The sequence below is a fragment of the Myiozetetes cayanensis genome, unplaced genomic scaffold (assembly GCF_022539395.1).
Source record: "Myiozetetes cayanensis isolate MyiCay16 unplaced genomic scaffold, myiCay2020 scf12, whole genome shotgun sequence".
Classification (NCBI taxonomy): Eukaryota; Metazoa; Chordata; class Aves; order Passeriformes; family Tyrannidae; genus Myiozetetes; species Myiozetetes cayanensis.
Window position 1 is genome coordinate 22,515,286 of NW_026086826.1, and position 25,528 is coordinate 22,540,813.

The following is a 25,528-nucleotide window of genomic DNA, read 5'->3' on the forward strand; positions in this document are numbered from 1 at the left end:
CAGGATTTTAAAACTGTTTTGGGTGAGCTTGAGTCTACTTTCTAATAGGTTTTGAGGGATCATGTATGACAGCAGGAAAAAAATTATAATTCCTCTTTTTAAAAAAAAACCAACATTGCGAGATTGTGATGGAACAACAGGATGTTGTAAGGGTGAATTTAGAAATTCTGACTTGATATTTTAAGGGAGGTGATTTGTGAGTTCTTTCTTCCCTATCAAGTGAACATCATGCACAACATACAAGTATGCATCTCATCTGGCTGAAGAGATGGTGTTCATCACAACTCCCTGTTAATTCTGTTCTCTTCTGCCTTGGAATTGTATTTTCTTAGAGAGAAAGGCTATGAAAATGCAAAGTGTAAAATTATACACTCTCACTCCCAAATTTAAGCATTGTATCTCTAATGATGCCATTAATCAGTCATGTGATAATGCATTGTAAATGAGGTTAAATTTTTGTTTGTTTGTTTTAAAAAATACTTGAAAAAGGCTAGCTGTGTACAACAAAACTCAAGAGACAGATAATTATAGTGGCTATGTTCTTAATGGAAGAGACTCCAGAATTAATAATATCTATAGAATGCAATTGACTGGTTTATCAGGTGGGTAGGCTGGAGGATGGGGGAATTGTCTAATTCCTCTTATTTCAGCCAAGGTAAACAATCTGATAACAGAATGCCCTTTAAACTCAGGAGGTTGTGAGGGGAACAGTGTTCAATAAGTTTAAATTGTTCCATAAGTTTATTGCCTGATTTCACTGTAAAATGATAAATTCTGCCCTCTTTGCTGATGGTAAACCATGTCAAGTGGAAGTAAAATCCTGCAAGTCTAGTGTTACTGTATTTGGAGAACTAATATAAATGAAAATTGTTTTTTCAATTAATTAACTTGTTGCAAAATACCATAGACACTAAGGTATTTGCTGAATACCTTTGAAAATCCAGTTAATTATTTACAAAAGTAATACTTGGAGAATTTTCACAGGTAGTGGAAACTGTTGATAGAGACAGTAAAGAAGATGAGATTTAAAAGCTGTTTTTTCTTCCTAGTTACGATGTGTTCAGGCAAACTCTTTGCAGAAGGTAAATACACTGAATTCTATTGTTATTAAAAGTACACTGAATCTAGAATATGCAGTCTAGGTAACTTAAGTGCATTATCCTTCATCTCCTTACTGAGTAAACACTGCTTTTTAAATGTGTATATAATTCTGTTGTGAGGTGGCTGATGATCACAATTCAGCTGTCGCTGATTCCTGTCTAAGCTTCAAAGCTGTAAGAGTGAAAGGTTCAGACTTTAGTTTAGAAGAGGTTTCTTTTGAAATGTCTTTGAGCTGTTCTGAGGCACTAACAAAAACTGCATTCTGTACTATTAAAACATTTTGTATATTAAAGTGTCTGGGTGATTGAAGTGTTTTCCCTTTGCCACAAAGCAAAACGGGGGAAGTTAAATGGAACATGCAGAAGTTAATTTGGGGTGGTTCTACATTTCCTATCCCTATTTTCAGCATTGATTAGAATTCCTGGGTTTGTATAGTTTGCATGCCACTTGAACTGCAAACTCACAAAGCACTGGACTGTATGAGGGTACACCTCTATTAATTCAAAAGGTATCCCTTTTTTTTGCATTTCATTTTCTTTCTGGTAATGGATATTTGACTCCAACATATTTGTTGCAACTACCTCTCTTCACCAGACTTTTGTCCTTATGCATAGCAGTTGAAATTACACTGATGCCCTTTGGAAGGTCAAAAGGTATGGAGGTAGTAACCATGTCTGTCTTAATTATGTGCAGATCATAATTACCCTCAGGTTAGGTTTCTGTTTTGTTTTTTTATTTAGATGTGATGCTATGGCTGTGTGAGGAAAGTAATTATTAAAAAAAACTATCTGGGTACTTACTATTTATTAAAATCACTATATTTGCAGAAAATTCTAGTAAATGTAGTAAATTCTACTGGCATTGAGTGAGGGAGCAATAGTGTTTTATTTTGGTTCTAATATGTCAGGTGAGTGCAGCAGTGGGAACTTGTGGGAAAACTCTGCTCAATTACAATGAGATTCATAGGTGGCAAATCAGGTTTTAAAAACTGAATTCTTTATATTGCCTTGGAGAGAATTTTTGAGACCCAGAGGATAAAATTTTAAGAAATCCATAAGTTTTGCTTTTTTCTTTTTTATTTGTCAGTTTCTTTTCTGGTTGGTGGGAGGTTTCATTTGTTTGTTTTAGTTTTTGTTGTTTGGTTGCTTTGGTTTCATTATTTTGGTTTTCTTAAGTAACTCAGCACTGTTCTTTTTATAGGTTTTCTCCTGTTACTGGTTTGGGGGTTTTTTAATTGCCATTTTGCTTGTTCTTTGCTTACTCTCCACTTCTTTCTTTTCTCTTGATTGTTCTTAAATTCCCTTTCTTAAGTGTGTTTAACTCCTGTATTGTCTCGACACTGCTCTCACTGGATTTTGCAGTAGGCATTGGTATGTTTGTGCAGCCAAGGATTCTCATGCTTCTGGATGAAATAAAGAGTAAAATAAATGTGTCCTGCATCAGTTTTGCCCAGTTCAAATTAGGAAGTTTCAATCTAAGCCTGATATTCCTGTGAACCTAAAAAACAAAAGGTGATAAAACGGTAATATATCTTAACTTCATCAAGTCTTAAAAGACTCCTTATAAGTATTCAGAATTTCATTCTCCTTGTTTGAAAGCCTGAATCAGTCAAACTAATATGAATGTTTTTGCATTAATTTATTTAATATCTGGGTTGAAATATTTAGTGAGAAATATATTTATCTTTTCTCAGGTAAACCTTGTGACTTGCCACATATAGAAAATGGGAAGATTGCCCAGTACTATTACAGTTTCAAAAGTTATTATTTCCCTATGCGTAAAGACAAAAAGCTTTCCTATTCCTGTATGGTTGGTTATACAACTGAAACTGGGACTCAAGATGGAAGAATAACTTGTACAGCAAAAGGATGGTCTCCAGTGCCACGATGCTACAGTGAGTTAGCTTTATTCATCTCCTTGTGCTTCTAGCAGGAAAATTTTCTTGCTGGTTTTCCAGAAAAATACAGGAACAGAAGCCACATACCAGAAGGGATAAAATGCAAAAGCTAGGACAAGGTGAAATCAAACCTTTGTGTATACGAACCACAGAAGTTATATATGGAATATTTTTACAACAATGTATATTTTAAGGGCTTTTAACCATTTGTGTCTTATAAGAACATCAAGAAAATTGCCCAGTTTCCTCAGTTTTGGAAAACCAATAAATAGTTTTCTCTTAGATATATATCCTCTCAAGGCTTTCCTACCTCTAGATTCCTTGGTCATATTCCGTGTTATTACCAATGGTTTGATGTTTTGTTTGATGATGATATCAGAGTTTCTTCAACAGGTCAAGAGAACAAGACCAGATCAGTATAGCTAGAAAACCCTCCTTTTGCTTACCAGAGAAGAAAGATTCTTTCTTTCTGCTGTTTTCTTTCATTCAGGAAAATGTAGCAAGCCTCTTTTGGAAAATGGCTTTTTTTATGACACAGAAATGTACTTCAAAATCCATGAGAAATTGCAATACAAATGTAATCCAGGCTATCACACTCCAAGTGGTGGTACTGAAGACACAGTACAGTGTCAGCCAGAAGGATGGTCCCTCCAGCCACGCTGTACTGAAAAATTCGGTAGGATTTTGCATTTTTTTCTCGTTTATAATCAGTTGTAGGTGCATATAGTTCCACTGTCCTTGCTGTAGGGTCAAACTGCCTATGTCAGGTTGTTATTTGAGCACTCCTAAAGCAAGTTCTCAGCTGCACCTTATGGAAAGAAGCTGTCAGATTTCACATGCTGCTAGTTTTGTGAATTTGTTTAGATACTATTATTATGTGGAAGGAATCAGTATAGATGCAATCACATTGTTTCAAATAAATCCGTTGCCATACAAACTTTCTTTCCAAATGGTGACTGGAAAACTTGTGTAAACAACTGCGTTTGTAGTTACTATTTGCCAAGATTTTGCATGGGATATGGCCACTTTTGAAGTGCATCTCAGAAAAACTTGAAACGAAGAGAGCAGGTAATATCACGCATACGCTTTATTTATTTAAGAGTCATGTCAAGTACCCGAGTTACGTCACGGCAGCTACTTCACAGTCCAGAAGGAGCTTCGAGTGAACGAGACGCTGCTGTACCAGTGTGAGGAGGGGTATCGTACGGCGGGAGGGAAAGCCAAAGAGGCAGCGGCGTGTCTGACGCACGGGTGGTCCCTCACTCCGAACTGCACGAGTACGTAATTGCAGCCTGCAAAATAATTCGGTCTGAAATGGGATTTATTCTGCAAGTCGACAAAAGCCTGCAAAGAGACTTATTTTAATCAGCCGCTGGAGGTGGAAAGGGGGAAGCCTTCCTGAGCTGTTTTTCACTGCTGTGTTTTCTTCCTAGGAGTAACTTGCTCCTCTTTGAGTGCAGTAGCTCATGGAGGTTTCTATCCTGTGAAGAAAATCTATGAAGAGGGAGATGTAGTTCACTTCTTCTGTGACAAACATTATTCTGTCACTGAATCTGACTTAATTCAATGTTATTATTTTGGGTGGCATCCAGACCCTCCGGTGTGTGAAGGTATCTTATTTTTATAGTTTTACAATGAAAAACTAACACCTTCTTTCATGAGATGCTTTATGAATCCAAAATAAAAATACGGGTTTTGTACCAGTTCATAGCCTAAATATAAACCAAGTGTTGACCAAAAGGCAGGGAGCCAAGGTAGCAGGAAGGGAGGTAGTGATAACTGGAACTACTTTTCAGTGGACTCTAACAACTCAGCAGATACTGCCTCTCACTGTTGTTTCTTTGTTATATCCTGGAGAAGCAGGAATCAACAATTACAGGGAATTTATTAGGCCTGAAGCTCCCTTAACTGTGTTTAGATTACATGAAGGTTTAACCAAGCATGCTTATTCCTGCCTTTTGGGATGGGAATGTGCCTCTAAAAAGGCATTAAAAATAAAATTTATAACAAGTTCCTCCTTAGCTTGTGGTACTTTTCAGAGTTGTACAGCCTCATTGAACTTTGCATGTTTTCAACAGAATTGAGCACAGAAACACACCTTTAGCAATTGCTATCACTTCTCCAGTCATTGGGGGATAATGGACTCTCAGAAAAGAAACTTGCAAAAGAATGAAAGATCTAGTAAACCAGATGAGATATAGAGCAGAAAGCAGTATAAATCAACATTTAGAGTAGCTTAGACTCCAGCCCTGTATTTATTCTGATGACACAGCAGGAACTTTTCATGAGTGAGTGCAGAGAAGGTGGGGATGCTCAGGAGGATGAAAACAAGGCCTAAATCTAGTTTTGAGGATACAGTAATTGCAAACTTAATTTGGGGATAGGAAATGGGCTATGATTATTGCTGCTTCTGTAGCATTAGAATTAATACATAACCTACTTTAAATATTATATGAATGGAGGGTAAGGGAAATCTCTATTTCCTGAAGTCCTTTAAAGAACGTTTTATTAAGTCTATGCAGAGAAATTACAAATTTGTTTATAGCAGTACAATAGCGTAGTACCTCTATTTTATATTTGTTGAGCATAAAATCACTTTTTGGTCTGGTCTCCCATTTTATTAAGAAAATGAGAGTAAGAACTTACTCTGGATCAGTCAAAAATGCCATTTGAGTGATTGGTTTGCATGGTGTATAGTAAACTTGATTGTGTATATGGTTTTGGTGAGAAAAGAATATGCACTTTTTATTTTCAGATGTAAAAAATAAATGTCCTCCGCCCCCACTTCCTCCTCATGGCCATATCACCACAGTCAGCAGAACATATCATAATGGAGACAAAGTTCATATACAGTGCCAAAGGACCTTTGAAATAAGAGGATCTGAGGAAATCCAGTGTGAAGAAGGAAAATGGACACCACCCCCTATTTGTGTTGGTTAGTACTTCTGCAAAAGACTGAAAACTGAACAGAAATGATTCTTCAAGCAGTGCTTTAATTTCTGCAAAACTGTTTACCTCTCAAGCCTTTTAACAGAGGAAAACAAAGTGCTGCATATTTTGCAGTCAATCTGTTGTTCCCAGGTTACAGGGAAAGGATGAGCTAAGTGAATTCATCTGACATCTGTGACAACCTCCCTGGAAGATCTGGATCATTTCATTTTACAAGGCATCAGTGTCTGTCTGTTTTAGCACTTGAAAATGAGTTGTTTCTGAGAAAACTGGTTCTGTGTTTCTGCTATGGTTACAGGAACTATGGATAAACAGGAGTCTGAGGCCCCACCATTTCTCAAGTCAGATGCAGCAATAAGGGCAAACAAAACATATGGCAATGAAGATATGAGTAGGTGAACATTGCTTTTCTATTCAAAATGGACTCTCCAATGCTATTATAGGCATTTTATGATTACTGTCACTACTCTTTTGCTATAGGACAATTCTTTGCTCTTGAAAATGCTTGCATGTGCTACAGATGTCAGTGTAGCAGTCTCAACTAATTTGTTGCTTGTTTGTAATGATTGTAAACCGCAATAAGACTGTTCTGTATTTGTAATTTTATTTCATACATCAGCATTTGATTTCATTAATTTTTTTTCCATTAATATTATTTGAACATGCAAATTTGATGTTCCTTTGATTAACAGTTCCAGTGAGGTTTCTTTTGTTCATTTTGAACCACACATGGGTGAAACATTTCAAGTAACAAATAGATGGTCTCATTACAGGAAAAGAACTAATCTCAATTGAGTGTAAATCAGAAAGAGTCAAAAGCAGACATAAATGAATCATGTAGAGGGAAATAAAATGCTTGTCTGTAATTCAGTAGCACAAGTTTAGACATTGAAAATGAAATTTGGAAAAGAAATTATATTGGTTTATATTTTACTTGTATGCAATTTTTTTGCTCAGTCCAGTACTGGTTTAATACTTTTACCAGTGTTAACACTGTTCTAATCCAACCAAGATCTAATTGCCTATCTTCCTACCTCATAACAGAAATGCAACAAGACTGTACCTCTCCACCTGTGATTAAAAATGGTGCTGTTCTTGGTCCAGTATTGGCAAGTTACAAAAATGGTTCCTCAGTAGAATATGGTTGTCAGCGTTATCACTTTTTGGATGGACCTAGGACTGTTTACTGTGATCAAGGAAACTGGACAGAACAACCAAACTGTTTAGGTGAGTCTTGTAAGAATTTTGTCTTATAGAAATATAGAAATGGATAACTGGAAAGAACCTCTAAATAATCTTTTCATTACTGCCTTTTTTCTTTTATTTGGGTTAATAAAAATTCCAGAAATATAGGGATGAACTGAGGTGTCTCCTGCTAGGTGTCCTCTGGCCTGTTCTTAAAACCCCCCTTTAAAATAGATTCCTCTGTTTTCCTGAGTGAGCTTTTCTAGAACACAGCTATCCCTGTTACCTTGGAGGATTCTCCAGTTTCTTTCTTCCATATTCTCCATTCAGTTCATTTCTTTCTGTCTTTCAGTTCTGTTCAAAACAATGTCTAGAACTCCCACCAGAAATCTACCAGTGCTAGCAGGAATACTGTTTCTGGTGACATACAAGAGTTGTTTGTTTGTCTTTCCTTCCTTCCTGTAATGAAATAATTCTATTTTACTAACATCCTTTGTTAAATTGGCTCAGTTTTAAATTTGTAATCTACTGTGAAAATGAAAATAAACAACCAGTTCAGGTTTAATTACTTATTTCTAAAAGAATAAAATTTTCCTTGTCTGGATTGAAATTTAACAAATCCTGTGAAATAATGAAATCCCACGAGCCTTATTTTTCTCCTAAGCATCCAGATAACCACATCTTCCTTTCCGTGTTTTCTGAGATTTCTTTTCAACCCTCACCTAATCAGACCAGGAAGAGCACACACTGTAGTTAGGTTCAGGAAAATACCCATACGAATTTATTTTTTCAGTGCAGTCACCAGACCGCCCAATAGCTGAGTTCTCCCTGCCTTTTCCTCAGCAAAGCCTTAGTAAGAGCCTCCATCAGCCAGTGATTCTCATGGAACCTGTAGAAATTTATTTTGATAAGTGACCCTCTGTCAGGCTTGATTGAAGTGGTTTCAGAAGTTAATGAGGTTAACCATCTAATGGGAAGCTGGGCTCCCTGATGTGATCCTGGCACTAAGTTTTAAGAAACCTGTCAGAAAGTATCCAGAACAATATTGGCCTTGAATAATGTGAAAAAGCCCAAGGCAGAACACAAAACTTCCAAAATATTTTTGGAAGATCGCTAAATTCTTTCTTTTCACAGAGACAAAACAAATTAACAAGCAAAGAAAAGAGAATTGTCAAAACACTTCTTTAGGGTAGCATTGTAAGCTTACTGTGTAAGTAAGTCAAATCTGACAGGTTAATTTTGATGGATGACTCTTTTCATATAAAAAGTTCTTTCAAGTTACAGTAAAGAAGCTCTTTTTTTTTTCAATGGTAAACCTATGCTGCCATATCTTTACAAAATACAAATTTTGTCATAAGCTTATGTTTTCCATGATTTACTGGTCCCAGTTTAGACTTCCTTTTGCATGTTTGTTTGGGGTTTTTTTGTTTGTTTGTTTGTTTTTGTGGTTTGGTGTTTTTTTGTTTTTAATTAAAATACACTTTTATTTCCTAGAACCATGCACGCTTAATGTAACTGATATGGACAGCAACAACATAAAGTTGAAATGGAGACAGGAAGAGTTAATTTTCCTACACGGAGATCTCGTAGAATTTGAATGTAAACAGGGATATAATTTTCTCCACACTATCATTCCATCTCCTGGGAGGACACAGTGTGACCACGGCAGACTGAAATATCCAAAATGCGTTATGCAAGGTAAACCAGTAATTTTTGATTGCCTTCCTTTTTAATTAATCAGTCTTAAGTCTGTTTAGAAACAATTTGCTTTGGCAGTGCAGGCCTACAGTCTGTTGTAAATGAATGTTTAGGTTTCAACAACACAGATATGCACAGATGGTATCTTGCACAGGACAACTGTGTTGTTTAATACATCCAAATGTGGAAAAATGATACACATTCCTGTGATGGGCAAGGCTGTGGAAAGGAGTGGAAAACTCTTCTCCAAGCCCAGAGAACTGGAAGCTTTGTAGAAAGACAGCTATAAAAAGAAATCCTTTGTGTGCCCATAATTTATGATAAAGCTGCTGATTTGTTAGTTTCTTATGCTGAATGTTTCTCAATTGTTTTTTGCATTATTCCAGCTCCTACAGAAAAATGTGACTCTCCACCATCTATTGCAAATGGAGCTCTTACTCTCCCACCACTGACCCAGTATGACAGTGGTTCTTCAGTTCAGTATAGCTGCTCTGACTATCATTTCTTGGAAGGATCTGAGAGAATCTACTGTTCTGAAGGGCAGTGGACTTTGCCACCAATTTGTATAGGTAAGTAAGTGTGATTAGATAAATCAGCTCCTATTTCTCTATATAATTCATAGACACAGAACATTTTGGAAGAGACCTGTAAAGGCCATCTCGTCCATCCCCCCTGCAAAGACAGGGACATCTTCAGCTGGATCAGGTTGCTCAGAGTCCTGTCCAGCCTGACACAGAATGTTTCCATGGATGGTGAACTACCTCTCTGGGAAAGATGATCCAGTGTTTCAGCACCTTCACTGTAAAAATGTCTTCTTTATGTCTAGGTTGAATTTAATTTAAAATCACTACCTTCTGTCTTATTGCTACAGGCCCTACTAAAAAGTCCTGTCTTCATCTCTCTTCCTTTAGAGCCATGTACTTTGTCAAAAACTGAAATGGAGAAAAATAATGTGCTGCTGCAAGGCTTCTATGCAAATCAGGTTTACTTTTACCATGGGGATTATGTCGGATTTTACTGTAAAGAGAACCATTTTGGAGCAGAATCTGGTACAACTTTATTTCAAGTACAGTGTAAGAGAGGACAGCTGACATATCCGAGGTGTGTTGAAAGAGGAAAATAAGGCTGGACTCCAGGAAAGCCTACAGGAAAGGTATGCACATGTTCTTCTTCTACTGTTAGTAGCTGAATTAAGATGGCCCATATTTTCAAGATCACTACAGTCAGCGTTGAGGAATGAGTGTTCAGTGTCATTGCTGGGTCTGAGGTGAAGGGGGAGGGAAGTGAAAGTGCTTTGTGCTGTGAGGATTAGCCACACAGCAGAAGGATGCAAGGTTGGCATACACGTGGAAAATTGAGGATGAAGGAGCTTTACATGGCCTGCAGTGCTCAACTTGGGGATGCATCACAATCTGTTGAGCCACGACAAGAAGACACTGAGCAAAGCAGTGCCCTTTGTGAGGATACTGATGGCACAAGTGATTTTCTGACTACAGATTATGCCTAAATTGAGATTTAATTTCATGCCCTTCAAATGGATGTTTATCTGTACTTTTACAGTGAGAAAGGAGAGGCTTCTTACTTTGTACATCTTAACAGCACCCCATGTCTCCTTTCACAGGTAAGGAGCCCCTAAAGGACAAGGGTTGAGGAACAAGATAAAGCAGAAAGTATTAAAAAAATTCTTTAAGGGATCTTTAAAACCATTTAAAACGTAATAATATGCAAATTTTACCGAGTAGTTAAAATATTGTTTTAAAAATAATAATTAAGAAAAAATATCTAATCCAACTACTTTGTATGATTTCCTATGACACTTAAATATGGGTATCCTTAAGGCTCTGCCTGTGAATGTGTGACTGAAGAAATGAAGAAAATTCAGGAATGTGGACAATGTTTGCTTTGCACCCATTTCAGCTGGTTTTAATAAAAAAAACACTCTAAGGCTTTCTTCTGTATTTTATTTTTTTATGGAGACAAACTCTGTGAAATCAGTGCATGAATGGTGTTCTGTATGGGTTTCCAAGGTTTTTGCAAGTGTTACATGAATAAATAAAATAAGAAATTAAAACATTTGAGAAATAGAAAAATTCTACTTATTTAATCAAAACCCTGTATAGACTTTAATTTCTGTTTTCCAATTAAGTTCTCATTTCTGTGGTACATAACTGAGGAATCTGACTTTGGTCTTGGTATAAATTCATGGATCAGAGCAATTCCTGTAACAGTCCAAGTTTTGAGTGTTGGACGTGCTGCTTCAGACTGGCATGTTTTAACCGAGGTAGGCTTGTGTCCCAGTGAAGTTTCAACAACTTTTATTGGCTTTAAAATGATTCACGTAATGAAGTTGGTGGGCCTGATGACCAGACTCCTTTCCTTTGAGAAGCTCTGAATGATACATAAGAATATTTGCCAAATGTAAGAATACCCTTCTCTTTAAAGAACAAGCTGGGCAAAAGAGAGGGAAAAGGATTAAAAGTCAGTTGCTGGAACATCTTTTGGAAGAAGAATTTGTTTACCCTTACCTTCCACTTCCTCTGAATAGGCTGGATGTGTGTCTGTTAGCAGAGGGCAGGATGAAGCAGACTCAAGACATGAAGACAGCATCTTGTTGCTGAAGTTAGAGAATGCTTTGAGTACTTAAGCTTCATGAGGGGCTGCTGTCACTGAGTCACCTATCCCTTTTAGCAACACACCACATTTTTTGTATTTATTGTTTTAGTGTAGTACACTTATTTCTTTTCTACTTCAGAGGTCTATGTGAAGTCCCTGATTCATCAAGCCAGTCCTGGTAGATGTGTTTTTTCTTCGTGAAGAGCAAAATTGAATATTCTTGTGCTTCTAAGATTCTGTCCTTCAAGACTTTAAGCTTTTCTGGACTCCTCTTTGACTCCCTACTAGTTTCCTAAAAAAGTCAAAATCCTGTTCTCCTAGGGTGCATGATTTGTACTGTTACTTGCTTTCCTCTCTCCTCTCTGAGTCATGAACCCCATTAGTACACAGTTACCACAAGCACTTTGTCCTTGTTTGTGAAGAGCAGACGGAGTTGTGGGCTCCACTTACTTGCTCCTCCTGATCAGGAGTATCCCGAGTAGGATACTCACCTCAGCTGTGACCCCAGGGTAGGTTCCAGGCAAGCACATGGAGAAGGAAATAGGAACAGACAAGGCCAAACACGTGCTGATAATCAAATCACCCACAAGCTTTAATTCTTGTCTCAGTATGCCACCAAAGCCAGCCTATTTCAGGACACAATTGTTAGTAAAATAACAGTGGTATCAGTATAGAATGGATAAAATGCAAGCACAGCCATTTGGATGGACGAAATGTAAATACATTTACAAAAATTGATAAAATGTGGATAATAACGCAAACACAATCATCCAATAATAAAAATAATATAACAAGGCAAAAAAAGCACAGCAAAATGGGAAACACCAGGAAAAATTGAGCTCAAATCACTGGGTTGGCTGAGGGCTCTTTCATTTCCACAGCTGGCCTCCTTCATGCCATTTCCATTTATGGAGAAGACGCTGCAGTGTAAAGACAAAAAAGGGAGAAAGTCATGAATACCAATCCTGACGCACCACAGAGGCCCCTCAGAGCAGTGGACAAGCAATTTCATCGAAACTGCCTCCTACACCCTGTGCCATCAGCACTGTGCACTTACGTCTACATGTAGGATATGTAATCTCTCCATCCCGGCACTGTACCCTAAATTTCCCAGGGTTTGAAACTCGCTGGTACCCTCTTTTGCATTCAAAGAAAATCTCAGTCCCAGAGCGATAGGTGGAAGTTATTGATTGGCCTGACCGTAGCTGAATATTGTTGCTTTCCATATGGTTCCTATTCACTATACAGTTCCCTGCAAAAAAAGGACTTTCATTATTTGCCTGTAGATCTCACGCCGGACAATTGATGCTGTGAAACCGCTGTGCCCTTTCCCCAGCAGTCTTTCCAGCTCAGGAATGCTGGTCAATGGCTTCTTGGGAGCACTGCCCCTCACTGCCTGCAGCTTACAACAGGCTTCTGCGCTCTGGCTTGTCCCCAAGCATTCCCCCAGGAAAGGGAAAGGCTTTTTGCTCCCCTTTAGCACTGAAAATGCAACAACAAAGCAGCTAAGCTGTGGCTGAAGAGGAGTTGACTTACTTATCGACGTGCATCGCGGGTAATCTATCACCCCCTCCACACACTTGACTCTGTAGGATATGCCTTGCTCCTCAAAATATCCTGGTTTACACTGAAATTCAATAGTGTCACCCGATATGGAATACAGCTTGGTTCTGTGGGACCATCTCAGCTCAATATTGTTTCTGTCCATATCTTCTTTTGATGCTGTACAGGCCACTTGAAAAATTGAAGAGAAGAGTGTCAGCATTTCATAGAGACACACCACAGGTCACTGCTTATCCCCTAGAACCTGCAGAAATTCTTTGCATGAAAAAATCCTTCCAGATATTTGCTCTCATCCTCTGTTACTTGCCACAGAAAAGACATTCACAACTAGCCTAAAAGGGAAAAAAGACCATGGCTGAGATGCCACACAGAGCTATGGAGAAGCCTTTTCAGTCACACGGCAAGAACGAGGCACAGGTGGGGAAGGCACCAGGCAGCAATGAACTTGCCCACGTGTTTTTTGAGATCCCTCCTTCCCTTCTGCTCTATACCTCTCTAAATTTGTTTTCTCATGACCATGTCACAGATGCGCCCCTGGATGTCCCCAGAACTGTCATGCACTCAGACCACTCCTCCTTGTTCAACAGTCTTCTGCCTGTAGCAGTGTCCCCAGCTTGGGGACACTCAGGAGCTGTGCACAGAGATGGAGATCCCCTCACAGAAAGGGTTCAGCCAAACTCCTCTCCTTGCAGACCTCTTGGCAGCAGAAAGGACAACACAAGTTAACTTTCAGAGAAACTCTTTTGGGATAAAAGATGGACTCACTGCTGCTCTGCCCTGCCAGCATCGCAGCCCCAGCACAAGTGTTGCTGCACAAGTGCTGCCTTCAGGGTCTGAGAAAAAGAAGAGATTAGCAGTCACATAGCCTTTGACCACCCAGCACATGCTTCAACCTACCTAGGCAAACAGGGGGGTTTGACCACTTGCCATCAGTACAAGTGATATATTGAGATCCTTCCAAGACATAGAAGTCTGGGCATTTGTATTCCAGAGTTGTATCTTGTTCATATTCTGACATGAGGGTGGAAAGAATCTCTCCGCTTTCAATACCTGAAGGTTTGCCACATTTCCGACCTCTTCCTGAAAGAAATTTACCAATCAGAGACAAAAACCACGAGAGTTTAACTGCAGTGGAGGTCTGGTCACAAATAGTATCCCACAGTATGCTGGTACTACTCTAAGAGAACCAGAGGAAAGCAGAGAGAAAATCAAGTACCTGGCAGGAGAAACAGAGCAAGAGTTTCTCATTTCTCCAGCCCTCAGGCTCACAACTGCCAGTTCACCCTGTTTGACCACTGCTGAAGTGCTTGCAGCTGTCTGCAGGACTTCATCTTGTCCTGCAGAACGGTGTGGTATTTGGCCCTCTTGAGTGAAGCCAACTGGGTCACTCTGCTGGTAAACTCATCTGAATAGATTCCTGGGAAAATGACTGTTTCCTGATTGTGCCATATACTTTGCAATTGTGGGCGATAAGGGTACTGAAATTTGGAAAAGTAAATGCCACTGAATCAGCCTCATTACAGAATCTCTGACAGGCTACTGTATGGAGAGATAGAGGGAGAGAGAAATTACCTTTGCACTTTGGCAACTCTGTCCAGATCCCATTCTGGCACACTACTGTGGAAGTCCCAGTCATCTTAAAACCTTGCCAGCACTCATAGGTAGCAGTCTCCCCAGGGAGATACTTTGACTTTTTCATATTAATTCTACCACCAGCTATTTCTGGAGGAGGTCTACATTTCGTATCTGAAAAGAGACATGGCTACAGTCACCTTTGCAGTCGTTGAGATGCTCATCTGCACAACCAAAAGTTAAAGGAATCAACCTGGTTACAATTTCTGTACAGAGTTTCTGTCTCATGGGGGTCACAGGAGTTCACCATGGAGAAAGCAATGAGGTGTGACAGTGGCAGCAGAACATTATCTGGGACTCTCAGGAGATGGCAGGGTCAATAAGAATTTCCAGAAAAAGACAATATTTCCGTAGCTACACTTAATGTAACAGAAGACACACCAGCCTTCCTGCATGCCCATGTCTCTCCCCAGGGAGCCCTGGCATTCCAGGAAACCACAGAGTTAAGAGCCAAACGGACACTGTGCTGAACTGCAGAGCTCTGGAGGACTGGCAGCGCTGGAGGAGCTTGTCAGCCTGTGCTGCTCAGAGATGGGTGAATGCAGCCAGCTCCAAGGAGGTGTGTGAAAGCCAAGCAGCACTTGTTCACCCTGCAGCCACAGATTTGGGCAGGGGACAGGAGCACAGCTACTCGCCGTTCCTTGTCACAGGAACAATCTTTCCTGTTCCATGGCCCTAGCAGACCTTACATGGTTTAGATCTGGGTCTCTGCTGGGATCTGCACTGGTCAGAGGGGAGCCCTGGGGAAGAACAGTTGTTTCTCTCCCCTACTGCTGCCTCCATTCAGATGCTTCTTGACAGCTTTGAACAGAAGACAGAAGCCCTTATGTGTCTTTCCACTGAAGGCTGTGGAAATAGTGGACACTGGAGCAATACCAATAACATGCAGGAGAATGACAGTACAACACATTTTTGGCCCTGCTGCTTCAAGATGGTTTTGCTGTTGATGGAAATATTCCCAGTATTTCTAGAAGCATCAAGCTAAATTAAAGTGCTGTGCAAGCAAGCAATAGAAAGTACAAAGTTGGGGTACCCCAAGAAAACAGAAGTAGAAAAGGTGAAGTCTTTAGAGTGTTTAGGTAGAGAAATAGTCCCCTCTATGCTAACAGGCAAGGCGAAAGCACAGATTCCTACCTCTGCACTCTGGTGCTCGTGACCATTCACCGTTTATACAAGTGATGGAACTGTCACCTATCATTTGAAAATTGCTTTCACATTGATAATTCACTGTGGCATCGGGCAGATACCTCTCCTGTGGAGTGCTTGCAATATTACCATCTTGGATTTCAGGTGCAGGTCCACAGTGAATAACTGAAAAGAGAGGTGCATGTAAGTACCGCAGTCCAGCCATATAAGAACCACAGAACATTGCATTCCGGAGCTCCTGATGAGCAAAAAAAGGGTTTGTGTAGTGCAGATCGCTTTCTACAGGTGGAAAAAGAAGATATTTTGGTCTTTATTCTGCAATGCTTCACCACCCAATATTATTTTTGCCTAAAGTGACTAAAAAGAGAGAAGTCACAAAGATCAGCCAATTGTGCAGACTGGTGCTGTACAGCATTGTGTACCAACAGGCTGATGTGATTTATTTACTATTTGAAGGTAACTGTCAGCAACTGACATTTTTAGTGATGTGAAAATAACATACATTACCCTACTAGTTTCGTCCTCCCTTGCAGCCAAGATGTATTCCTCCATAACCCTTTACCTGCTTGATTTCAGCAGACAGCCAAGTTTCGGCTATTAGCTTCAGCCCACAAGGAAATGATTGCTTTGCTGATCAACCCTGCTTTTTGTTTCTCAGGAGCCAGAAAAACAGGTGTTTTAACAGACCATTCAAAGCAAGTCACCTGTTGGCTTTATTGGCCTGACTCAAATGCATGCCCGAGTTGAAATCATCACATGAAATATTAAGAAGGACTACTTAGAAGCAGAACCTATACCTTCACAGGAGGGTGGTGCTGTCCAATTTCCTTCTCTGCAAATAATTTCGGGGGAACCAACAGTCTGGAACCCTGCATCACACCGGTAGAGAATTGTTTCTCCAGGCTCATAAGTTTTCTTGTTTCTGCCTTCAAATTGAGCATGGGCAACTTTTGGAATACTTCCACATGACATTTCTGAAAAGATAACAGAAATCTGATGCTTGTGCTAATGGGATACACATCAAAGAAGTGTACTCTTTCCACCAAACAGATGCTTTAATGAGCTATTTCTAACATCAGCATAGTCATCTGCTGACAGTGGATTATATAATTATAGGTAACTAATAATTACATAAAAGATAGCATATGGAAGATTAAATAAGTTATTCCCCTAAACAGGCACAGATTTCAGTCACCAAAATATTTAGATCCTGTTTCTAAACGTACCAGAAAATTTTACTAAAGGCTTCTGTCCCTTACTGTGCTGAAGTGATTTCCATTCCTGGGACTCCAAAGCAACTCTTAGTCACTACTGGACTCTCTAGAAAACAGGTCCTTGGATTATAAGGATATGCCTAGTACTCATCTGGCAGAGATATGAACTGAGCAAAGATTGCAAGAATACAAAGGAATATTTAAAACCAAGCTAAATCCAGAAAGTCAGTTTTGCACCCAGTCAGGATTGCTCTGGAGACATCCATGATGGAAGATAAGATTCCACAGCAAAATAAAGCTTCAGTTTAAAATTCTTTCCATTTCATTGCTAAATGCACTTCAAAATAAAAAAATAAATAAATTTTTTAAAAAGTATTTTTTTATATTACCCAAGCATGTAGGAGCTGCAGTCCATTCTCCCATAGTACAATTTATCTCTGTTGATCCATTTAACGTGTATCCAGAACGAGCAACATACTTAAATTTAGCACCGGCCAGATAAATTGATTTCTCTTCCTTTTCAGTTTTTAAGTTTGGATTTTCCAGCCTGGGAGGATCAGCACATTCTACAGTCTGTGGTGGCAAACATGGTTTTTCTGAAAAAATGCATAAAACAAAGATAAACAAGATGCAAGAAAATTAATATTGCAATTGCAACTAAGTAATAAATAATGCTCATTTGCAGAATTTGGGATGCTATTTAAGGCTTCCAGTCAAAACTGAGACTCCATTATGCAATATACTACAAAAACAAATAAGCACACAGCTCTTGAGAGACTACTTGAAAGTTTTATATGCCGTCTTAGACCAGTCAGTGTAAAAAAAAAGACTGCAGCTGCTTAACTACACTTTCTTTAGCAACTTTTGTTCTCTTGCTTTTCTGCAGTTACCTGTTCATGTTAATTTTAATAACAGCACCCTCCTGCTAATGATGACTGCAAATGCATAACACAGTAAGTCATAATAAAATAAACAGAAAAAAATAGCCCAGTACTGACCCACACAGTGAGGTGGTGCTTGCCATTTCCCGTCTGTACAGGTTATTTCATTTGCACCGATGAGCTGGAAACCGCTGGGACATGAATAAACTTTTTTACTCCCATTCCTGTAATATCTTCCAGCTGTTGTCTGTTGAACACCAGACACCGGAGGTGGAGGCGGGCACATACCCTCCTCAACTAAGGACATATATTCATATTATAGTAGGAAACGAGATATAGTAGTTCATCGCAGATTACAACACAAAGAACCAAGAAAACATTGATGTTGGATAACTCTCCAATAGTTATATCTCAAGCTTTAATTAAAAAAATCACCATTTTGTTTTGCTTCAGAAACACCAGAGCTGCCTTCAGATGCTCATATGCTTTCAGAGTTGTAGAAAAGACTGCCACAGTCACCCACATCAAGCTAGGCTGGAACTTCTTTCCCTTTCACACAGCTGCACACTCTTGTGTGTTTTCCCTGTTCGTCTCTCTACGGTGAACTATTTTAGGAAAATTGAACCAACTTCTGGAATTCCTGTTTTGTTTTTCTTCAGACTTAGTTGATAGAGCTAAATGAGAATCACAAAAGGAAGCAAAGAAATCGGCTTCAAATTTGCCACTCAAGGAATGAAAGGCTCTTCCTGCCACAGGAAAGAAAAAAGGAGGGAAGTAGGTAGATCTAGGATGGAGATCTGAGGAGGCTTCCAGAGCTTGGTTTGTTTCTTCTCGTAGCTCCAGAAAAGTGAGGAGGTAGAGACAGTTGGTCTTGAAAGGGAATGGTCCCTAGAGTGACTGTGTGCTGTGTGCTTCTCCCATTTCCTCACGTCTTTTCCCATAAATCTGGTATAGTCAAAGCAGGCAAAGAGGCAATGATTGTTTTACAGTCATGTTTTCTGTGGGCAATATCCTGCTCTGCCATGCAAAAGGCAGTCCTGCAGGCATTCAACCTCTGATATGTGTTACACGAGGGCAATCTCCTCTAGGTCTGTGCTTTTGAATTGCCCAACTCACCATTTTTCTCATTGTTTCACTAGGAAGCAATTGGAAAAAAATGAAAGAAAAGAAAAATCAGGAATTGAAAAGCTTTGAGTGTTTACGTGAAATAAAGGAACTCTGACTGCAGCTTGAGCTTTGTGCTCTCTAATTTGCATCAGGGTAAAGGCCTTTTGAAGAACTGAGCTTAAATTTATCATTGCATCTTTTCTCACATCAGAAGTGACAGTGACAACTGTTCCAATTGTCAGAGTAGAGATATCATTGTCTGCCTCACTGAAGTAGTGCATCTCTAGTTAACTGCTCAGATGATGGCGGTGACACCCTTTAGCATATACATAAGCATGTAAGCAATTTCTACTTCAGACTAGCGATACAGCAACACTAAGAAGCTTTAATAATGATCATTTATCATTCCTACGTAAAAAGAAGAAATGGTATGCAAATCTAACAACACACCTGGACATTTAATCTCTGGTGTCCATTTTCCAGACACACAGGTTGCTTGTTTAGTGTTTTCGTCACCTGGTGCACATCTGTAATGTATAACTTCATGAAAGCCAGTCCTGCTTTCTGACATGGGATGTTGATCAGGGCTCACTAAGTCAACATCCACTGGAAGTTCACACTGAGGAGATGGATCTGAAAAAAAATAAAAAAAAAGAGCTGAGAAAATAGATTTAGTTCATATAATGTGTACTAATGAAGATATCATCAGTTTCTTAACGAATGTGGGTTTTTACTTGAAGTAAAAGGTTCCTAGATTACCTTTTACTTGAAGTAAAAGGTTCCTTGAAGCCTAAGGTTCCTAGAAGAAACAAAGAAACAGAAACAAAGACTTTTTTTTTCCAGCTACGTAAATCTTTTTATGTCGGCTGAATCCCTTTTGCTGAGTGGAGCAAATAATAATAATAAAAAACCTAACCAATGTTTTATTCCCTAGAACTATAGAAAGGCTGTGAAATGAGCAAAAAGAGAAGGGGACCTCATCAAGGTCTATCAGTATCTACCAATATCTGAAGGATATCAAGAGGACGGAGCCAGGCTCTTCTCAGTGGTGCCAAACAAGAAGACAAGAGGTATTGGGCAGAAACTGATGCACAGGAACTTCCACATGAATATGATAGAAAACCTTACTTTCTGGGTGCTTGAGCAGGGCAGTTGGACCAGATGACCCACTGTGGTCCCCTCCAACCTGACCCGTTCTGAGATTCTGTGAAAAGGACTAATGCACATAAAAGTGATGAGGATGGGTTAAGCTCTACACACTGTGGCTATTAACATTAATTCCTTTCAATAGTTGATTTCAATGACTATGCAAGTGTCTTTTTCCTTCCCCAGACCTGCTCATAGTGCTTACAAAGTTGTAGGTGCGGAGTCTTTTCCATGATGAAGAACATGCTCCCATTTAAAAGAGGAGTAAATTGAATTCACTTTTGATGGAGTGAATGGAACTCCTATTAAGGGAATTGATTGAATGGGAAGAAAGGGAAGTCAGAAATATGAGGTCCCTTCACCCTCTCAAGCTTCAGAAAAGTCCATGTGCCTCATGAAAGGCTGTAGCACCAACACAAAAAACTCTTTTCAGATGCCAGTAAGTTGTGCTCTGTCTTAAAAAGGATAAGGACAGAGGTATATGTTTTTCCTTCTGCATTAATTTATTCATCCTACTAGATGAAGATAAGGAATTTCACAGGAAAATCCTTCACTGGGTTTCTTGGGGCTTGGGCCCAGTTCTGTGTTACCTCCAAAACAGCTTCTTTTTCCCTTCGATATCATGTGATTAGAAAAAAGAACATAGGATACAGTATCTGAGGGGTATCAACATTAGGCAATGGCAAAACTTAGGGCATCTAGGATATAGTAAGAGAGGGCATTGCTCAAATTAATCATTCCTGGCTGCCCTATTGCACATTATTTATGCATTTTTGAATAATAAATAATTTTTCAAACATTACAATCAATAACCTGATTAGTATTTTGTGCAAGCCATTTGCCAACTCACTTCCAGTTACTGCAAAACTTCATAACTTCATATTGCATAACCAAAGCTAGCAGAAAGTCCAACACTGAAGGTTCAACTGTTGAGAACCTTTCACACAAAATAGGAAAACACCATGAAATGATCCAAAGAGGCCTAGTTCTTAGCCTTTTAGAGATGAAGATGGGATGGTTGTTTTTTGGAGCAAGACTAGCTTATAGAAGGTGTCTGCAGAAGTGTTTAGAACCAAGGCATTCTCATCTATTTCCTACTACGATAAAGTTAACAGAAGAATTACCTTTACACTCTGGTAGTGATGGAAACCATCCAGAGGAGTAGCACTGAACAGAGGCAAATCCCACTCTTACAAAATTCTTTGCACAGGAAAATGTCACAACATCTCCATTTAAGTATTTATCCTTCCTGGGAGAAAAATATCCATGGTCCAATTCCAGCATGGCGCATTCGATTACTACAAAGACAAAATATTTTAACATACAGTGTACACCCTACAGAAAGTACATGAAATGCTACTGATTAGAACAAAACCAAAGAAAGTCTTAAAGAAAAATGGTTCACAGAGTGCATACAGAGTTACACTAGTTAGCAAACACAAAAATATTCACCGACACACCAAGGTGCTGGACTCCATTCACCATTTATGCCACACTCTGTGGTATCAGTTGGCTTATGATTTGCAATTTTATATCCTTCCAAACATGAATACTCAATTCTATCTCCAGGAATGAACACAGTTTTATTTGTGTGGTGAATCAAAATGTCCTTTGGTGCTTTACATGATCCTGTAGAGTAAAACAAAGTGCATATTGTTATCCAAAAACATTGCCCTTTGGAAGTATCATCCCTGTAGGTGTATTTGAAACATTATTAATTCTGCATTGCCAGAATATTTATGTAGAATATGCAGTATGTTCCCATATTATCTATTGCATTAATCTTCAGAAATATGTCTAGAAGTAATATTTAGCATAAGTACTTCTTCCTTAGGTTCAATTATTTTCTTCTGCTACATATTATTATTATTATTTTTGGTGTCATAGCAGATGGTTTGTACTCCTTTTCCGTGGTCATTTGTGAGAGGTCAGAAAAGAAGCCACAAAACCCTAGGTAAAGACAGTCTGAAATAAAAGGACAAGATAAAATGGCAGCTAAAGTTGGTCAGTATTATGAGCCTCAGTATCACAACAATGGAAAATTAAGGCTTTTATTATACTACACGTCTGTTCAGGAGAGGAAAGAAGTTCCAAATAAAGAATCCTCTTTGTCTCTAGTTTGATCGCATTTAAAGAAAATTCTTGGCAGAATGCCTTGGTTCATAGGCATTTTTTCATAAACTGGGAGTAAATTTGGACAAATGTACTTTTTGTCAGGTAAGAATCACTGAAGAGGTCAGTGATTGCCATTTACTTAATGCTAAAGAGATCCAAAAAGATAGGTCACCTAGAAGACAGTAGATTTTTTCCCCACTTTACTCAATACCTTTATGTTTTCTCTCTGTATATCCTAGAGTCTGAGAATGGTTAAACTCTGAGGATCAGAGGTTTGAGCCTCTGCCCAGTAAGAAAACTCCACCAATCTAGATGGCAAAACTCTGGGTACACAGGACACCATTTCTATGATGGTGACAATGGTAGAGAGCTCTGAAATGTTTAGGTACTCACTGATGCATTTTGGAGGTGGAGTCCAGCCATTTTCTCGGCACTGTGTCTCTCCTTCGTCTTCTCCTTCTGCAGTTACAAAGCCATCTTGACACCTATATGAGGTCACTTCTTTAAAACGGAATGTTGTCCTTGACAAGGTGAAATAACCATTCTCAAAAGCCCTTCTCTCGCATTTTTCTGAAAGAGATAGACAAAATTTCTTCCAAGTAAAATACTGCTAAACTGCAGAAGGAAGACAAAAGAAGCAGCATTCTAGGACTTTGAACATTTTTAAGAGCATATGAAGTTTTGCTTCTGCACTGAGCTCTCTTCTTGGGGGACACCTGGCAAGCAAGAAATCAGAGTTCATAGTTACCAACTCATGAAGCACAAACAGGGATAGACAGAGGTTTGATTTGCAGCAATCCTGCAAGCTTCCCAAACTGTATGTCCATGTCTGGTCTTCACTAGAAATGAAATTCCTGTTGGGCCTGCACAGCACTGTGCATGCACAGAGAGCACCTCCCGTCCATACTGCCAAGGAGAAGTCATTCAGAGCGCACACACTGCAGGATTGAAGCAAATCTGTACCAAAGGCTCCCTTCTTCCACAATAAAACACTAGTGCAAACAGACCCAATGTTGTAACTGATTTCATGTCACTCGGAATACATTGTTTAAGCCATTTAATATTAACTAAACATTCATGTTTAAATATATTGTTTAATACACTGTTAATACATTGTTTAGATATGATGTTTAATACACTGTTAATATATAATGTTTAGTACATTCTTTAAATGGATGGAAATCAGTTGTCTCGGTTGGCTGTTTCACTCTTGTATTCTGAAAGATAAAACATGCATATTGAATTCTTTACTACTTAATCATTCTGTGAAGGAGTGTCTTCATTTTAAGAAATTACCACTACAATAAATAGAAATGTTTTCATATTAGAGAGCTAAGTAAACAAATATACAAAAAAACCCCAAATCCAAAGCACTTTAAAGAACACTAGAGGATGTATTTATTGTTGGGAGCAGAGTTAATGATACTTTAGTGCAACACCTTCAGAAGTTTAAATTTCACAGTGACATAAAATTTTATTTTTCTTGCTCTTTGCTATGTCAAAATCTCAGTGGCGGGCAATCTAAAACATTATATGGCAGGAGTCTCTATCAGTGTAAAATTGTTTCCTAAAAAAAATATTCTTACAGTCCAAGAAAAGTTTGAATTATTGAAATATTGAATTATTTCTTTGTCAATAGGAAATAATTATCTAAATATTTAAAGTTCCTGTGAGATATTATAGCAATTTCAGGCTTGGTGCAAGTCAGGAACAAAAGCTGGAAATTAATTGGAGAGGTAACCTTCCTATTACTCCCACCTTCCAGTATGATGCTAATGGGAAAAGAGGCAAGAGGAACAAGGATCAGATGGCATAGCGAGAGGCTGAAGGGAGTCTGTGCCAGGGAGATGATTGCTATTTATGATTGCATAGCTATGCTACAACAAGATTTCACCATGGAAGACAAAGGGATTAGGACTCCCATCCCAGAGCTCACATCCTATATCTGGAGGAGCCCCATGTGGCTGTTTTACAGGGTTACACTCTGTCGTATAGTGACTGACCTCAGCAGCACACAGGGACGCAAGAGCTGCATAGGACAAGTGAGAGAATCACAGCACTGCCTTCCCATTGTAGAGCAACTTGACTTAGAGTTACTAAGCAGTGGTGATGGGTGACGTGACGATGTATTTACTGGTTTTAGAGAGAAACCTCAATGAAATACAAGCACACTCACTTTCACGGACACATCTCGGATGAGGTGACCAGCCATTCCTTGTGCACGTGACTTCTTCGTGCTCAGTCTGGTAGCCACTGTGGCAGGCGTATGCAGCTCTATCACCTTCTTTGTAAGATATCCCAGTCTGGAATTTTGGCACATAACCATTTTGTATCTGTTTGGCATTACATATTTCTAAAGAAGAAAGGTAAGAACGTTTAACCACAGTAATTTCTACAGCAAGAACTGAGGCAAAATAATTCCTGGGAAGACAGTTACTAAAAAACAGGCCTCCAAGCACATTTCTGTAGCCTTCTATCCCAAAAAGACATTTGTGTGCAAACCTGAATGAAAGCATGCTTTACTTCACTGCCCTGAGATTAATGAATCACAATAACAGAAGTGGAAGTCCCTGCATAAAGCGAAAGTCACTACATAAAGTGAAAAGTGGTCATCTAGTAACCGAAATCTCTTAGCTATTGTTCATGTGCACCAGCTCTAGTTTGGGCTGCTAAGTCTCTAAACTGTCTGCACAGAGTGAATTTCAGCATTTGCTTCCTGGATATTTTATAATCTCTGCTGAAGTGTATCAGCCTCTCAAACCAGGTCTAGAGATTTTAGCAACAGCTTAGCACACTGGCTCTATGGCCTCCTGTGCCCCAAGAGCCCAGACATAAGGAAGGTGGCTGAAGGACGGTGTTATCTGAGTAACTGGTCCTTTCCTCCAGGCAGGGCTCCATTTATTTCCTGCACTGAGCACCACTCCACTGAGGGCATCAAGGAAAGATCGACCTTTTGAAATTCACTTTCAAGTCCTACCAGTAGGCAGGAACTTTGCTGTGACTGAAGATGTCTGAGAGGAGATCTCACCTTGCTGTTTTAAGTCTAATTTATTTTAAATCTAAGTAGTGTATCTGGTTCTTTTGCTGATACCATGATCACTTTTAGCTTATTCCAAGAGTGTGACATCTTTTCAGCTCCAAAAGCTTTCCAAAGAGACCAGGCAACGGTTCTCAGAAAGGAACCTCTAGACAAAGTGCCCAAGCCATGGAAGGGAGAATATATTCACAAAGAGTAGAAACTCTCTGTTTGTATGTGCAGCTGCGTGTGCAGAGGAAAGTAT

The 25,528-nt window shown here is 39.2% G+C and overlaps 2 protein-coding genes across 5 annotated transcripts in view; one reads left to right on the top strand and one right to left on the bottom strand.

The window, feature by feature from the left end:
- Positions 1-974: 974 nt before the first annotated feature.
- LOC126635599 (coagulation factor XIII B chain-like) lies at positions 975-10,893 on the top strand. Of its 2 annotated transcripts, none has more exons than XM_050306988.1 (12): positions 975-1,082; positions 2,795-2,995; positions 3,489-3,674; positions 4,099-4,275; positions 4,432-4,608; positions 5,754-5,933; positions 6,246-6,338; positions 6,992-7,174; positions 8,627-8,830; positions 9,217-9,399; positions 9,742-9,983; positions 10,391-10,893. In XM_050306988.1, the coding sequence occupies exons 1-11, from the start codon at positions 1,019-1,021 to the stop codon at positions 9,951-9,953; spliced, it is 1,860 nt and encodes a 619-aa protein (XP_050162945.1). In that variant the 5' UTR covers positions 975-1,018; the 3' UTR covers positions 9,954-9,983; positions 10,391-10,893. The 2 variants fall into 2 exon arrangements, with proteins under 2 accessions (XP_050162945.1, XP_050162944.1); XM_050306987.1 differs by having other exon boundaries at positions 10,452-10,892.
- Positions 10,894-12,011: 1,118 nt separating this feature from the next.
- The window catches only part of CFH (complement factor H), a 29,905-nt gene continuing 16,388 nt past the window's right edge, over positions 12,012-25,528 (bottom strand). Inside the window, exons 9-22 of one of the 3 annotated variants that reach the window (XM_050306977.1) lie at positions 24,424-24,600; positions 22,641-22,817; positions 21,593-21,761; positions 21,257-21,381; positions 19,437-19,619; positions 17,997-18,176; positions 17,388-17,594; positions 16,582-16,758; positions 15,773-15,949; positions 14,579-14,752; positions 13,904-14,086; positions 12,980-13,177; positions 12,501-12,695; positions 12,012-12,363 (exon numbers count right to left, since the gene is read on the bottom strand). In XM_050306977.1, coding sequence (XP_050162934.1) covers positions 12,350-12,363; positions 12,501-12,695; positions 12,980-13,177; positions 13,904-14,086; positions 14,579-14,752; positions 15,773-15,949; positions 16,582-16,758; positions 17,388-17,594; positions 17,997-18,176; positions 19,437-19,619; positions 21,257-21,381; positions 21,593-21,761; positions 22,641-22,817; positions 24,424-24,600 — 2,336 coding nt within the window. In that variant the 3' untranslated portion in view covers positions 12,012-12,349. Of the gene's footprint in view, positions 12,364-12,500; positions 12,696-12,979; positions 13,178-13,903; positions 14,087-14,122; positions 14,485-14,578; positions 14,753-15,772; positions 15,950-16,581; positions 16,759-17,387; positions 17,595-17,996; positions 18,177-19,436; positions 19,620-21,256; positions 21,431-21,584; positions 21,762-22,640; positions 22,818-24,423; positions 24,601-25,528 lie in introns of those variants that run through there. The other 2 variants (XM_050306976.1, XM_050306979.1) reach the window with 2 other exon arrangements.